General features: G+C 34.3%; 3 protein-coding genes and 2 pseudogenes across 4 annotated transcripts; 1 reads left to right on the top strand and 4 right to left on the bottom strand.

Moving 5' to 3' along the window:
- Nucleotides 1-3,084: 3,084 nt before the first annotated feature.
- Nucleotides 3,085-3,753, bottom strand: LOC104771610 (thionin-like protein 2). The gene is made up of 2 exons (XM_010496164.2): nt 3,375-3,753; nt 3,085-3,244 (listed from the first exon to the last, which is right to left on the bottom strand). The coding sequence occupies exons 1-2, from the start codon at nt 3,715-3,717 to the stop codon at nt 3,177-3,179; spliced, it is 411 nt and encodes a 136-aa protein (XP_010494466.1). The 5' UTR covers nt 3,718-3,753; the 3' UTR covers nt 3,085-3,176.
- A 2,257-nt stretch (nt 3,754-6,010) lies between these two features.
- On the bottom strand, nt 6,011-6,612 carry LOC109132207 (thionin-like protein 2; annotated as a pseudogene).
- A 1,090-nt stretch (nt 6,613-7,702) lies between these two features.
- On the bottom strand, nt 7,703-8,185 carry LOC104778695 (thionin-like protein 1; annotated as a pseudogene).
- A 1,333-nt stretch (nt 8,186-9,518) lies between these two features.
- LOC104771604 (uncharacterized) lies at nt 9,519-11,657 on the bottom strand. Of its 2 annotated transcripts, XM_010496154.3 has the most exons (10): nt 11,535-11,657; nt 11,310-11,425; nt 11,081-11,202; nt 10,927-10,993; nt 10,737-10,789; nt 10,589-10,643; nt 10,432-10,506; nt 10,216-10,336; nt 10,045-10,091; nt 9,519-9,951 (listed from the first exon to the last, which is right to left on the bottom strand). In XM_010496154.3, exons 2-10 carry the CDS (start codon nt 11,409-11,411, stop codon nt 9,856-9,858), a joined length of 738 nt encoding a protein of 245 aa, XP_010494456.1. In that variant the 5' UTR covers nt 11,412-11,425; nt 11,535-11,657; the 3' UTR covers nt 9,519-9,855. The 2 variants fall into 2 exon arrangements, with proteins under 2 accessions (XP_010494456.1, XP_087364558.1); XM_087508432.1 differs by having other exon boundaries at nt 10,927-11,202; nt 11,535-11,625.
- A 77-nt stretch (nt 11,658-11,734) lies between these two features.
- LOC104771589 (lysophospholipid acyltransferase 1) lies at nt 11,735-14,385 on the top strand. The gene is made up of 8 exons (XM_010496141.3): nt 11,735-12,160; nt 12,269-12,324; nt 12,570-12,790; nt 12,894-13,302; nt 13,424-13,509; nt 13,599-13,662; nt 13,748-13,866; nt 13,967-14,385. Exons 1-8 carry the CDS (start codon nt 11,856-11,858, stop codon nt 14,102-14,104), a joined length of 1,398 nt encoding a protein of 465 aa, XP_010494443.1. The 5' UTR covers nt 11,735-11,855; the 3' UTR covers nt 14,105-14,385.
- Nucleotides 14,386-15,487: the final 1,102 nt, after the last annotated feature.

Here is a 15,487-nt window from a genome sequence, read left to right as displayed (position 1 = left end):
TATTACTTGTGAATGTGGTGGTGGTAATCTGTGTTGTTATTGTTTGTTTATATAGATGGACTCTTGATTTGCTTTACATTTATAACGGGTAATATATATTTTTTACAATTCATTTCTCATTTGAAGATGATATTGTTCCGTTAATGGCATAAAAATATGCATTACCGTAAAACTTACAACCTTTTTAATGTAGATACTTACTTAATACATGAATCTGAATATAGCTGAGAGTCGGGATGAACCCAAATATTGTCCATAAACGATTTATTTTTATTTTCTGAATAAACATCCAAATTTTAAAACAAAATATGAGAACTAAGATTAATCTTGTATTTTTTTTGTAAGGGAGGGGGAGACAAAGTCCCCCACTATTATTAAACTTAAAAAGTGAAACTACAAACGGGTGCGTCGGGGGAACGTAGTCCCGCGAACATCATCCCTTACAATCAAAGCTACATCAGCCGGAGCAGAATCTAACAAATGTAAACCAAACGGTAAAGTAAAAGCATAGTTGGCCAACCTATTAACTAGACGGTTAGCTTCCCTATAAACATGTGAAATCCGGACTATCCAGTCCCTTGATAAAAAGCCATGGCACATCCGCACCAGGAAGGACAGAGGGTGTGAATCACTAATCCCTGTCAATAAAAAACCTACCACAATCTCAGAGTCTACCTCCAGCTCCAACCTCTGAATATTCTTCCCCCATGCTAAATATAACCCATGGTAAACTCCCCAAAGCTCTGCCAAAGGAGCGGAGCATATCCCAATATTTAGAGCAAAACCTCTGCACCACTCTCCACCTTGATCCTGCAGTACCCCTCCAGCCGTTGCCAATCATGGATTACCATGAGAAGCCCAATCAGTATTTAGCTTCACCCATCCATAACACGCCCGTTTCCAAGCTACCAATCTCTCCACCCGTACAATCCTGTCAGGTCCCTCGCGGCTATGTGAATGAGCTTTACTAACCTCCTGCGCCAGGTCCTTAACAAAGTGAATCTTATCCCTGCACCGACTATATTCCCCAAAGACACTCCCACACCGCCACTTCCAGCTCCACCACAACCCCATAGCGAATAAAGTCGACCATTCGCAACCTGCTACTACCTCCCCCATTTTCAAGTTTCCCGACAGCCACTCCAATAGAGAACTATTAAAGAACCGCTGTCGCAGCCGTCTTGGTACCACTCGTCGCCATAGACCAGCAATGGACGGACAATCTCGTAACACATGTATAATTGTTTCTACACCCCCCTTGCATACCTGACAAACATTCGTGTCACTCAAATGGCGGCGATGTCTCTCTGCATTCGTCATGATAACTTGATGAGCCACCAGCCATAAAAACACTTTTACCCTCTCGGGAGCTATAACCTTCCAAATACGAGCATAGAAGCTAGACATGTTTAGTCGAGGCCAGGAATCCGCCGCCAATAAAGAATATGCAGACGACACTGTAAATTTTCCATCGGCTGTCTCCTCCAGGACAGTCTATCTTGCGCACCAGACCCATTATCAACCACCAAAGCTGCTAAATCCAGTTGAATGTGTGGGAGCAAGAATGGCGACAGTCGCGACAGAGACCAGCCGGACTCATCACACCAAAATTCTTGGACACGTGCTACCCTAAGTGCAGGCGGTACATCTGTAAGGGCATTCTCCAGTAGAGCTTTGTTCGATAATCATTTATCCTCCCAAAAGAGAATATCCCAACCATTCCCCACAATCCATCGGATACCACAGACAATCACATCACGTAACCCAACCTTCACGCTTTGCCAGGTCGAGGACCCTGGTTTTTTTGCTCCCATCCAAGTGTGATCCCGAATACACTTGACATTATACTTTTGACGCAGTATCTTTGCCCACAAACTACTTTTATCTCCTAACAAACGCCAACCAACTTTAGCCAGAAGTGCTTTATTCATGTCATGTGACTTTCTGATCCCCAAGCCCCCTTCTGCTTTGGGCAAGCAAACCCGATCCCAAGCGATCAAATGATGCTTCCTCTTTTCCGGAGAACTGCCCCATAAAAAATCCCGTGCTACTTTATCAAGGGCATCTAGCACTGATTTTGGTAACATGATAGTACTCATTGTGTGAACAGGGATCGACAACAGAACGGACTTCGTCAAAGTTAATCTGCCCGCCATACTTAGACACTTTCCTTTCCAACCTGATAAACGCGATGTAACTCTTTGAAGCACCTCCCCAAAAGTGTCTTTATTAATCCTCTTTTGCAGAACAGGCATACCAAGATACTTCCCCAGATCCATGGTTGACTAAATCCCGCTTTCATCAGTTATTAACTTCCCCAAATCCTTTGAAACATTCCCTGAGAAGAATATTTTTGACTTCTCCAAACTCACCTTCTGCCCCGACGCTACACAGAACCTCTCCAACACCCGTCTGATCACTTTTACCTGAGAGACTGAAGCTTCCCCAAATAGTATTAAATCATCGGCGAAGCATATATGAGATAACTTAGGGCCACCACGCGACAAGCTAATAGGCTTCCAGTCACCAGCAATGATTGAGTTCTCTATCAAGACTAATCTTATATGTGCCTCTAAATTGTGAGGGCCGGGCTGTGTGTTAAAGATGTTGACGGAAAAAAACTATATAAATCATGTGTACTAAAAATCTTTTTCGTTACTCACACATGTTTGGTTATATTTCATATCTTGTTTGGTGGCATAACGATAAAACTAGTAGAAAATAATATTAGTTGATAAACGATGCATGCTCTGAAAAATTTATGTATATTTTTTGACGATTTCGTCTCGTTTACAATTAAAAATTGTGTAGAATTATTTCTGACATTTCTCATGAATCCACAATTTTTACCGTAATATTACCGTATTATATCTACAGTAGTTATTATAGGTTTAAAACTGTATACTTATGGGGGTCTATTGTTAGGTTTAGACCACGGTTTAATGTAGTACATGTTCATAGATCAAGACTTAACATTTAAATAAACAAAAAAATGGTCGTAGTTTCAGATCAAATATTACAGCTGGTGAGTAGTTGTGTTCGGTACGCGTACAGTATTATCGATTTATTTATCAAGTCCCAAAATTAATTAAAGAAATAAATAAAATTTATTTGAGTTGCAAAAAGAAAATCAATACATAATATGATTTTGTTTTTTATTAAAGTAAATATATATATCAGTTTTTATTCTCCTTGGAGCATTTTTCCGAGCACGAATCCACACAGGTTGCAACTTTCTCCGCATCTGCCCGCATCACAAACAACAAAACAACCATCATATAAAGTTTGTAGTGAGCAACGACTAAATGCATGAGATTAATGTAGAATGTTTATATTTTTACCAAAAATTGTGAATGCAAAAAGTGAAAACTTACTCGGATTTGGGAGGGAAGAAAGAGAAACACAATGGTGAGTAGCACAACCGAGTTTGCAGAAGTAATCAGTACGATCAATTTTATTTGTTAAACCCGTAGTATCATAAGAAGGAGAAGGTGATGGTGGAGTAGGAACAAGACAAGTCAGAAGACATGTGAATGGACAAAAAAGAGATTTTGGAAACGTCGTATGGGATTTACACACCATATGACATTTTGAGTAACAAACTTTAAAATGGCTAGTAGAGTTAGCCTCTGACGTCTGAACCAGAAGGTATCCCATTAGTACCATCACTATCATAATGTTGTTCATCATCAACGTCGCAACTCTTTTGCTCTCCATTTTTCTCAAGAGTGTTATAAAACGTTGATGCTATTGTTTATTTATTGCGTTTACTTTTATGTGGTACTGTCTATATATATATAGGGATTACGTAATCTTCCGTATAAGTGAACACTTTTACAGTCAACAAAAAATCAAGGTGTAATTATTTTGATGATACGACAGTTGATGGATAAATCTATATATATTTTTTCCATTCCCTTTCCGATTCGGATATTATTCGTTAAAAACAAAAAGATTAAACGTATCGAAGTTTCACCAAAGCGTACTACTTATGGGCCTACAAATGTCCCATGAAATATTGTTTTCCACAAAATCTCGATGATACGGATAAAGGCGTCCGGACTGAAATCTACGTGACTGAGATATTGTTTACCCATAAGGCCATAACCCATGTAGAGTGTTTTTGTTTACACACACGATAGAAACGAATATGACTTAGTAACGAGTTTGCTAAACATGTATGTATGCTGTCTTTTAACGTAACACATATTTTGGTTAAAACCTTCAGACTACATTCTTATTTTTGAATGATAAAAATTAATTCAATTTTTGTTACGGAGGGGAATTGGGGAAATGTGATTTCACCACTAAGCATTTGCTATCAGGAAATGTAGATGATAAACATTATTATTATTATTATTATCTCTTTATTTTGAACAAATAGTTTTTTTTCATTGGTGTACTATATTTAATTATTAAAGCCAAAGAAAACCATACAATGCTTGGTTATGAGTAAACCAAGACAAACATGGACCATTATTTTCAAATGGACCTGAAAATGAAAACCAAGTCCAACAAACAAAACCTTTAAGCTAAGATAACTACATGATGACAGATCTCTAAACGTGGATGCTGCCGCGCAGATGACTATTTTCATCATCGAACTTCATCGACACCTGTCCAGCTCATCATCACCATCTTGGTTACCGCCAGTTTGCATCATTCGCCGGAAAAAAAGAAACAAGACGGAATGATATGGTAATCATATGAAAAAGTTAATGATTCCTAAAACAGCAACTGATGGTTCTATTTGAACAGATAGTTCTATTTTATCAATTGGCTTGCTCGTAAGTCGTAACACAAAGCATATATCATCTATAGCTAGAAATAAGTTCTCAACTTCTCATTTGGAAAATGAGTCTTTTATATATCGCTCGTTTATTATATCTTTTATTTAGACATTAAGTTATATCAAACGAGTTTGGGGTTTAGTTGTTGTGGGAGCACATGATCTATGAACATGAATCTACGCATTATACTGATACTTTTTTTTTTTTTGTTAAAGTATACTGATACGATCTCAACATATCAGTATATAAAACAACTGATAAGACAAACCATAAGAAAATTAATCACAATCAACAACTGATTAAAACTATAACTTTAGTGTTATAAAACAGTGGTAGGTTATATAAAAAAAACATTGTAGGTAATTATTTTCTTTTATCTAATTTTTCTATTTTTCCTATTATTTGATTATAATTTTGATTTTTTAGTTACCATTAATTCAAGAAATAAATTTGTTTTAAGATATACAAATTCATTCACTTTAATAAAAATAGTTGTTTTATATATATATATATATATATATATATATATATATATATATATATATAATTTGTTCATCTAATTTAATATTCTTTCATTCTAAATTTTTATTTTATTTTGGTCAAATATTCTACAGAGATTAATTGAATACGATTGCTTCTCTGTATCACTAGATTTGATATGTACAACATTGTTTTTATTTCCTCAATTGTGATTACTAAACAATATCTCCTCCAATTACAAAAACATGTCCGTTGTTATTGATCTTTAACTTTAATACTAAACCAATTTAAACCAAATAGCATCAGTTTTAAAACTGTGTAAAAATGTATGATGTTAAATATTTTAGCATCATTTTAACAATTAATATTTACTTTTAATGCCAAATATTTGAGTCAGTTTAGGTAAGTTTGGCAACTGTTTTTACACAATTTAAGTATATCCCATTTTTCCTTTTTAATTAACTTTCCAGCTGTTATAAGAAAAAAGATTGCAGATAAATAAATAAATGAAAAAAAGAAAACATATAAAAAATGAGTATGCCTAATGAAATTTCAGTTGATTACTCTACGTCGGTTTAGATTGTGACGTATAGTAATCGAAGTATCCTAGCGCGTTTTTTTTTTGTAGTGCCTGAATTGAACAACACTTCATTAGGTTTAAGTACTGAACTGAAACAAACAAATGGTTCATATCTTTTTATTTAGACGTGAATTATCGATGAAAAACACCAATATCGCTTCTAATTTTTCTTGATACACTTGTTTGAGCATGATTCCACACAAGCTGATACTCTTTCCACATCTGTCCATAACACAAACACCAACCAAAACCATCAAACATAACGTCAATTACAATACAAAATATCAAATCTCAACTACATATATGGTCACTGGTTTGAAGAATAAGAAAAACGAAAAGATAAAAAAACGAAAAAGAAAACAGAAAATTGTATTATGCTTATGCTTATGTAACAACCATGCGTGAACACCATTATGGCTTAGAGGGTATAAAAAAAAAAGTATACACGACGTAAAAAAACACTTACTCGGATTTTGGAGGGAAGAAAGAGAAACACAATGACGAGATGCGCAATCAAGTTTGCAGAAATAATCAGATCATCAATTTTGTTTGAAGAAACAGACGGTGGAGAAGGTTTTTGAAAACAGTTTTTAAGACACGTGAATGGACACTTTAAATACTGTGGAAACTTTGACGCATTTTTGCACCCTATAAGACAAGCTGGATAACATTCCTGAATGGGATTTTCATGGCCTCTGTTTGAGCGAGAAGGTTCCCTATGACCATCACTACCACCAACATTGCCACTCTTTTGCCCTCCATTTCTTTTCTCTCTATAGCTAGATGATACAATTTTTTTTTTTTTTTTTAATGAAAGTGTTGTTTTGTAAGTTGTGAATGCTGGTTGTGTTAACATAGTCTGTTTATATAGTTGTGTAATTCTGTGGATTGGTCAACATTTCCATATATAGTGAGCCACAAATAAGGCTGTAATTTCTTTGTGATGACTACATAGTGGAAATATATCATTTCCAAATTCCTTTCGTAAATTTGGGGATCCAACTAATAATGATGGTTGAGTTACTTGAGTATAATACATCACAATATACGTTTATGTATCAATGTATAATGACATATATTTTTGCACGTACACGAATGTGTTTTACTTTCTTTTTGATGCGTGTATTTCACGCACTCTATAGCAAAAAATGGGAGATACATACATGAAATTAGCTTTGGGCGCTTCGGTTTGGTTCAGGTCGATTTTTTAAGTTTATGGTTAATTTGGGTAAAGAAATTTAGTATTCATGTGGATATTTTAACATATCTGTTCGGTGCTGTTCAGAATATTTTGGAAAATAAATAAAATTTGTGAAATAAAATAAAAAGAGATTAAATTTTGACCAAAAACTATTTTTTTTGGATATTTTGGTTATTTTAAGTATAATGTTTATTATGGTCTAAAATTAACTAATATTTTTGAATTCAGAATTGAGATTGGATATTTGGAAACGTCGTATGATATCATGGACATAACAAAGTTATATTTCCGGTATTTAGGATATCCAGTCAATTCTTGATTTGGTTCGGTTTTGATTTTTATAAATAAATTTTAGGGTCCGTTAAAATATTTTTTCGGTTTTGGTTTTATTTTTTCGGGTCAGTTTGGTTTGTGTCTTTGGTTCCGATTATTTTACCGAGGCCTAATAATAATATGGTTAGTGTACACAATATTACTATTATTATTAAAAACATCCTTCTCTTTATTATAGAAAGTATCTTTATTTTTGATATGAATGGTTTTATTTTATTAATTGGCCTGCTCGTAACTCAAGAAATGATATTCTCATTTGGAGAATGTTTTAATTGATACATACTAGTGGTCTAATTTAGACACTATTTGAAGCGGTTTTTAGTTCTTGTGGGAGCAAGTCTCTGAACATGAATCCACCCATACTGAAACTTTCTCCACATGATCTGCCGCCATATATTAAACAAACAAACCATAAAAACATTAAATTAAACTGAAAACTAAGTAGACCTAATTTATACAAGAACTGAAAGAAAAAAAAAGAAGAAAAAAACAAATAAACTTACCCTTATCTTCGATTGAGGAGGATGAACCACAACGATCGGTAGCGCATCCAATGTTGCAGAAATAATCAGTCTGGTTAATCTCTTTTAGATCCGCCTCAACAGAGAGTGCACGACGTTTACAATCCTTGATACACATGAAAGGACAGAAAAGTTTTTTGATATTGGGTGCTAAAATACCACACGCCAGAAGACAACCTCCGTAACATACTTAAAAAGACATAACAGCCTCTGTCTCAATCAACATGTTCCCCATCACCAACATCATCACCACTAACATGGCCATTCTTTTGTTCTCCATTTTCTTTGAAAGTACAAAAAGTTTTTTTTTTTTTTTTTGGAGCAGAAGTATTAGAAATATTGCTGATGGAAGAAAGTGTTTGTTAATTGTGATTGTTTGTTGTGTAATTAAGGTTTATTTATAGGGGAATGTGTAACTGTGTTTTAGTTAACATTTTCATAATCAGAAAAAAAAAATATTTGTGATTTTCTGTGACAATTATAAGTTGGTAATTAGAGGAAGCATATTCAATCATATATATTAAATGAGTTGAGTTTTAATATGATTTTAGAAAAAAAATTATGATTTATTGTAATATTCTCCCCAATCTACTTAAAATCATGATATTTATGTATTTTTAACTGAAAATATATATTTCAATCCTAAAATGTTGTCAATATCAGTCGATTTTCAAATCACTTTGATTTCATTAGACTTTCTTTAATCCATGACTGTCATAGGATTTATCATTTTAAATTAGACAAATCACTTGAAATGTTGGATGGAATACACCTCCTAAATCACTTGAATCGGATTACAGATAGAAGCGGAACACGATAGAGTATTTTTTCTACCAATTCCCATGGAAGTTGTACATGCATCATTTGGTTTTTGGTGTAACCATGAACCTAACAACATAATATGCAATATATAAATTATAAAGAAAAAAAAGTTAACTAGGGAAAAAAAAAGATTTTTAATTAAAGAATATAATCTTACATCTTACAAATTAAGCTAGATTTACCTTCTCCAAGATAAGACATAATATATATCTTACATCTTCATAATATAGTTGTAGCAATTAATGTAAAATTGAAATAATCTAGCTACTTTAATGTAATTGACATATAGATATAATATAGATTAACTATATAAAAAAAGGAATATTGATTTTTTTTCTTAGTTGAAATAATCAAAGGTTATGTTTTAACTAAATTAAGAAACAAATGAGAGTGTATTGAAACCATGATTTTGGAGAATTTGATGAAATTTAGGAAATTTGAAATTTTGATAGATTTTAGGAAAGTTGATATGATTATTTGTAAAATTCTTTCAAATCCTATCTAAAACCATGAGATTTAGATTTCTGTATTTTTAACTAAACAATTCCTCTCAAATCCTCTAGAACCCTAGAAGTCATTAAATCCAAATCCACAAACTGTTTTGGATAACAGTGAATTTTAATAGACGTTTTAAAACCTATGATTGAGTAACATAACATTTGTAAATTTTATACAAATCACTTGAAATGTCAAGACGAATACACCCATCATTTTAGAAGATAAAGAAGCTTGACATTGAAAAATTGTGCATTAACCTAACAAGTACATACGTATTTGTTTATACTTCTTCATTTTACATACATGAATATTATATTAAAATAGTAATATATCTACAGATTCATCAAATATATAATCTATCTTATCTTGGATGTTATGTTCGTTCATGCTTAAAAGTAGTACTAAAAACAAAAAGAAAAAAAAAATAAACAATTGATAAAATAAGTAAGAAGAGTAAAGTATATGAACCCTCTGATGGCTCTAGAGTCTCTCGGCAAACTAAATAGCCTTTTGTACTGGGTTATACTGCATTTGTCTTTCAATTCTCAAGCATAAAATCATCACAAAGACGACCACAAAATTGTCATGGATTGATGTAAGCGATCGGTCTGAAAGCAAAACTGCCTCTCTCTATTCCTCTGATCGACGGTAGGGAATGTACCTATGATCCTTAGTTGCATTCTTCTTCCTCCGTTTGTCAAGATACGATGAAAGCTTCCCAGATTCCTGGATTATGCCCAAAACAAAAGAACTGATTCAGTGATTCCGTTTTTATATAAACACTTAAAAACTTTGTGAAGTAAAAACTGATTTACATACCTTGAGACTGTTGTACTTTTCGACGAGTGTTTGCTTTCGGATTTCCGCTGCATAAGTAGAAAGAAATCAATTCAGTAAAACTGTTGGCAAATTAAAAAAAAAAAAACTCAAAACTGTTATGTTTCAACCCACAAACGTGGGAGTTATTGAGTAAAAAGACTCCGGACATACATTTTTTGAGATAGTAAGGCTTTTTCCCTTCTTTTGCGGCTTCTCGTTCTCTCTTTTTGTGTTCTGTTAGTATCGCTGCTCCCTTGTTCTTTGTTGATGGTTCATATTTCAACATTTTCTCCTGAGGTATATATAACAGACAAAAAAAGGTGAGGAAACAAAGTAATGATCAGAGAGTTTTTAAATAACAGGGAGCGCAAAGAAAGGATCACTCACAACATAAGTTAACTCGTTCTTCAATTTATTGGCCTCTTCTTGATTCTTTGTTTTCTTTAGCTGCTTTTTCAATTCCTGTTTTAAGAACCCCAAAATATCAAACAAAAAGCCTTCGTGAGGAATCGGAACCTCGCAGAAAATTGCTAGAACAAAATACCTCTCTTTCTACAGGAAGTTTATCTTCAAAGAAGAAATTGTATCGCTTCTTGAACCTACAAAAGATACAGAACTTATGTTCACTCAAACAAGAACAACAAGCATATTATAAGTTATAACAAATTTCATGTTGACAAGAGAAAACATACCCGTCAAGGTCAAGTCTTCCACCCAATGAAACAAAGCGAGGATCACGAGGTTCCTGAATGCAAACAAAGAAACTCTTTTAACAAAAAAAAAACTCAACAATTCTACACCCACAAGAATCAAACACTTGAGAGAGAGAGAGAGAGAGAGAACAAATAAAGAGAAATAGGGATTCAAAAGTTTCACAATTACCTTCTTTGGAACATGAATAACTTCTCTATAACGACTCACAGGTTTTTTAGAACTCAACTCCACTGGTCTATTTTCATCACAAATGAAACACCCAAGATTAACAAAACATAACCAACAAGAAGGTAAACAAGAACAAGGGAAACAATGTGTGTACCTGTTTTTGTTAGCACGACCCGTTTTCTTCACTTGATTTGGTTTCCTTGGAACTGGCTTAGACCCATCAGCTCGCAACTTATGTATTTCCTCAAATGTCAACTCTTTCTCTGTTTCTTCTTCCTAATATCCCCCATTCAAAAAACAAAGAGATCATTCAAAATTCAAAATCAACAAACAAGAATGTCTAAAGTTTCATCAACAAATACTCTTATTATTAAGTTACTAACCTCCTCATCTGAAGAAGACACAGATGAACATGAAAGGTCTTCATCACTGTCCTCAAAAACTATCCTACTCGAGCTCGCTTCAAACTTACCAGCTTCCTTCATGTCAAAACCTGAACCTAATCAATAAAAGAGCACGCTTCAAACTCAACCCATAACAGACAAACATACTCCTTTTACCACATCTAGTGCCTTCAAATCGAAACAGAGTAAAAAAAAAAAACTTACTTGAACAGAGGAACCTGTAGAATCAAGCAACGACGGCTAAAGAGGGAGGATGATGAACAGAACTGTTAATGAGAGAGATTGTAAGATGAGGGAAAAAGGAAATTAGGGTTTTTATATTAAACCGATGGTTTTCAATTTCAATCTGGTTTTTAAAATTGTACCGACCGGTTTATTATTGGTGAATTTTGATACCTTTCGTTAATAAAGAAGCGAACAACCACACGACACGACCGGATCCATATAGCCTCGGCGGCGAGAGATCAGAGCTTCTCTTCACCTTCACCGGAGAAACTCGGTTCGAGTTAAAAAAAATAACAAGCCATGGGATTGGTGGATATGAGTTCCATGGCTGCTTCGATCGGAGTATCGGTGGCCGTTCTCCGTTTCCTACTCTGTTTCGTGGCCATGATCCCTGTTTCATTCGCTTGGCGAATCGTTCCGAGTGGAATCGGTAAACACTTGTACGCTGCAGCTTCAGGTGCTTTACTCTCTTACCTTTCGTTTGGATTCTCCTCTAACCTCCACTTCCTTGTTCCGATGACGATCGGTTATGCTTCAATGGCGGTTTATAGACCCAAGTGTGGAATCATCACTTTCTTCCTCGGTTTCGCTTATCTTATTGGCTGGTACTACTTAAAAATCTCAATTTTTTCTTATATGTTATGATACAATGCTTGATTTTTGAACAAAAGGCTGATTTAGTTATGTTACAATTTGGTGATTTGTGTGTGTAGTCATGTGTTTTACATGAGTGGGGATGCTTGGAAAGAAGGAGGAATCGACTCTACTGGTAACTCTTAATCTCCTCTATCTTATTATCCACTGATGATGTTGTTGTTGTTGAATTTTGATTAGTCACTTTGTTACATTCTAGGTTGAATTGGGTTTTATGTATCTGGAACAGATTGAATCAAAGTTTCTTCCTTTATGTTTTGGATGCTTTTGTTTTTACGAGTTAGTGATGAATTTGGTCTTGAGTAGTATTGTTAGTAGCTTCTTAAACTGGCTCTTATTTTTTTGTTTGGGATGTATTAGGTGCGTTAATGGTGTTAACGCTGAAAGTGATCTCGTGTGCAATGAATTACAATGATGGGATGTTGAAGGAGGAAGGTCTTCGTGAAGCTCAGAAGAAAAACCGATTGGTTCAGATGCCGTCTTTGATTGAGTACTTTGGTTACTGCCTCTGTTGCGGTAGTCATTTTGCTGGTCCCGTTTATGAAACGAAAGATTATCTTGAATGGACCGAAGGGAAAGGGGTAAGCTTCTTCTTCTTCTTGTGATCTTTTTGTGTTTATCAAGAAAACAGTGAATTTTTATAGACTAGACTGTAAATTTGTAAACATTGGTGGTGCTTTTCAGATTTGGGATACTTCAAATAAAAGAAAGCAGCCATCTCCTTTCGAAGCTACAGTCAGAGCTATTTTTCAAGCTGCGATCTGCATGGCTCTGTATCTCTATTTAGTACCTCAATACCCGTTAACTCGGTTCACGGAACCCGTGTACCAAGAATGGGGATTCTTGAGAAAATTTAGTTACCAATACATGGCGGGATTCACTGCCCGTTGGAAGTATTACTTCATCTGGTCAATTTCAGAGGCTTCAATTATCATCTCTGGCTTGGGTTTCAGTGGTTGGACTAATGATGCTTCACCAAAGCCTAAATGGGACCGTGCCAAGAACGTAGACATTCTCGGTGTCGAACTAGCTAAGAGTGCGGTTCAGATTCCGCTTGTATGGAACATACAAGTCAGCACGTGGCTCCGTCACTGTAAGTAGTCTTCTGATACTCGAAGATTCATAAAAGGCAGGCAATTTCAGTTGATCTGTGAAACTTAGTCACTGTGATTTGTGAGTGACTATCCCACTTATTCATGTTGTTTACAATGCAGATGTGTATGAGAGACTTGTGCAGAATGGGAAGAAAGCAGGTTTCTTCCAGTTACTAGCTACACAAACTGTCAGTGCGGTTTGGCATGTGAGTTCTTTATTCTTCATCTATTCTCTTCGTGTTCTTTCCAAATCTTAAGCTGGAAACTAACTAACCGAATCCAATGCAATTTGCAGGGACTCTATCCTGGTTATATGATGTTCTTTGTTCAGTCAGCTCTGATGATTGCCGGCTCACGGGGTGATATACAGTTTTCCCAGTTTCACTCTTTTGCTAATGGCGTCTATCTTCTTGTTGATCTAACTCTGTTTTTTCTCCGTTGCAGTTATTTACCGGTGGCAACAAGCCATCAGTCCGCAAATGGCAATGCTGAGAAAAAGCATGGTGTTCATAAACTTCCTTTACACCGTTTTGGTTCTCAACTACTCAGCCGTCGGTTTCATGGTAATTAACCAACTCTTTTCTCTCCTATCACATTGGTCAATCACTCTTTAACGCCTTATTTTTAAAACCATTGTTTGTTGTTAATTGTAATCTCTCACAGGTGTTAAGCTTGCACGAAACACTCACCGCCTATGGGAGCGTATATTACATTGGAACAATCTTACCTGTTGTATTGATCCTCCTCAGTTACGTTGTTCCTGCAAAACCCTCCAGAGCAAAACCACGCAAAGAAGAATAACACTCTTCTCTTCTCTCCCTTATAACGGTAAGTAAAGTTTCCCGCTGTTTCCTCCTTCCTCTGTAACAGTGGAAACAAACCGATCCGGTTCTTGTTTCTCTCTGATTTTTATCATCGATTTTTTTTTTTCTTTTTTTTTTTGTATTTGTGTTGTTGCTTATAAATTCTGATTTCTTCATAGTTTTTTTAATCGACATTGGATATTCATATATATATACAATAAGTACAAAAATATGTAACTGTAAATTGCAAATGTGAAAATAGTAGTATTGTTTATGTTTGATGTTTGACGTTATAGGAATATTACTTATCCATCAAAGGAATTTTTGATGGATAAGTAATATTCTATGTTTGATATTTATAAAATTCATTCTGTAATGGAAATATCAATAATATAAAAACATAAAAGTGATGTACAATGTTAGAAATCATAACAACTTATCACCATGCATAAACGGAAAATATTCTTATGATAGATTTATTAGATCTTTAATAAATCTGTATTAAATATTAAATCTATAATAATTGCATGCCATGGAATGTAAACAAAAAAATTACTTATTTTCGTTTAGAATCTATAAAGGATGACAAAAAAAATAAAAATAAATACATACATACTTCTAAACAAATCTATGAAGATTTTTACAATTTAGTATTAAAACATTTGGTTTAAATGTGTGTTAGTGTGTACGAAAGAAACTGGGTTTAATTACATCCAAACTTCATGTTACTAATGTCGTTATATATTTTTACTTTGTCGGCAAAATGTATTTTCAATTTTTTTTTGAACAAGTTGCCAATCAGATTATTAAACAAACTTTTTCAGGTAAAGATCTAAAAATTCATTATGGTGAAAACGTTCGGCATTAGCTTGCACTGTTGCACATCTGTTTTCTTCGTTTTTTCGTTTTTTCGTTTTATATATATATAACATAATGTTATGAAAAGAAAAGAAATAACGAAATAACGAAAACTGAACATATGATGTAGAAGCCCATGATTGATCAAACTAGAGTAAGTAGAATGCACTTTTCCTTAAATATGTTTTAAAAGCGTTAAAAAGATACAGAGTATTCCTAACTACATATTCTAAATCAGTGGGGGCTTTAGTCCAGTGTTCTCCACATGGATAGGTCCGATTCAGGGTTTACCCAATGACGAAGAAATCTATTATTGTAATTTTTTAAATATAATAACAGGAAAAATACAAAGATATCTTAAACGGAAACAAATTCACACCAAGTCCCCAACAAATGTTGCTGTGCTTCTCTCCCATCAACCACTAGCTAGCCTTTACTAGCTATGATTCGAATGATGACATTAGAACACATGATGCTGCACACAATAAAAGGAACACATGATTTCTAATAAACCAATAACCGA

This window comes from Camelina sativa, chromosome 3 (assembly GCF_030686135.1).
Source record: "Camelina sativa cultivar CO46 ecotype springtype chromosome 3, ASM3068613v1".
Lineage (NCBI taxonomy): Eukaryota > Viridiplantae > Streptophyta > Magnoliopsida > Brassicales > Brassicaceae > Camelina > Camelina sativa.
This window is presented reverse-complemented; position numbering and strand designations above follow the sequence as displayed.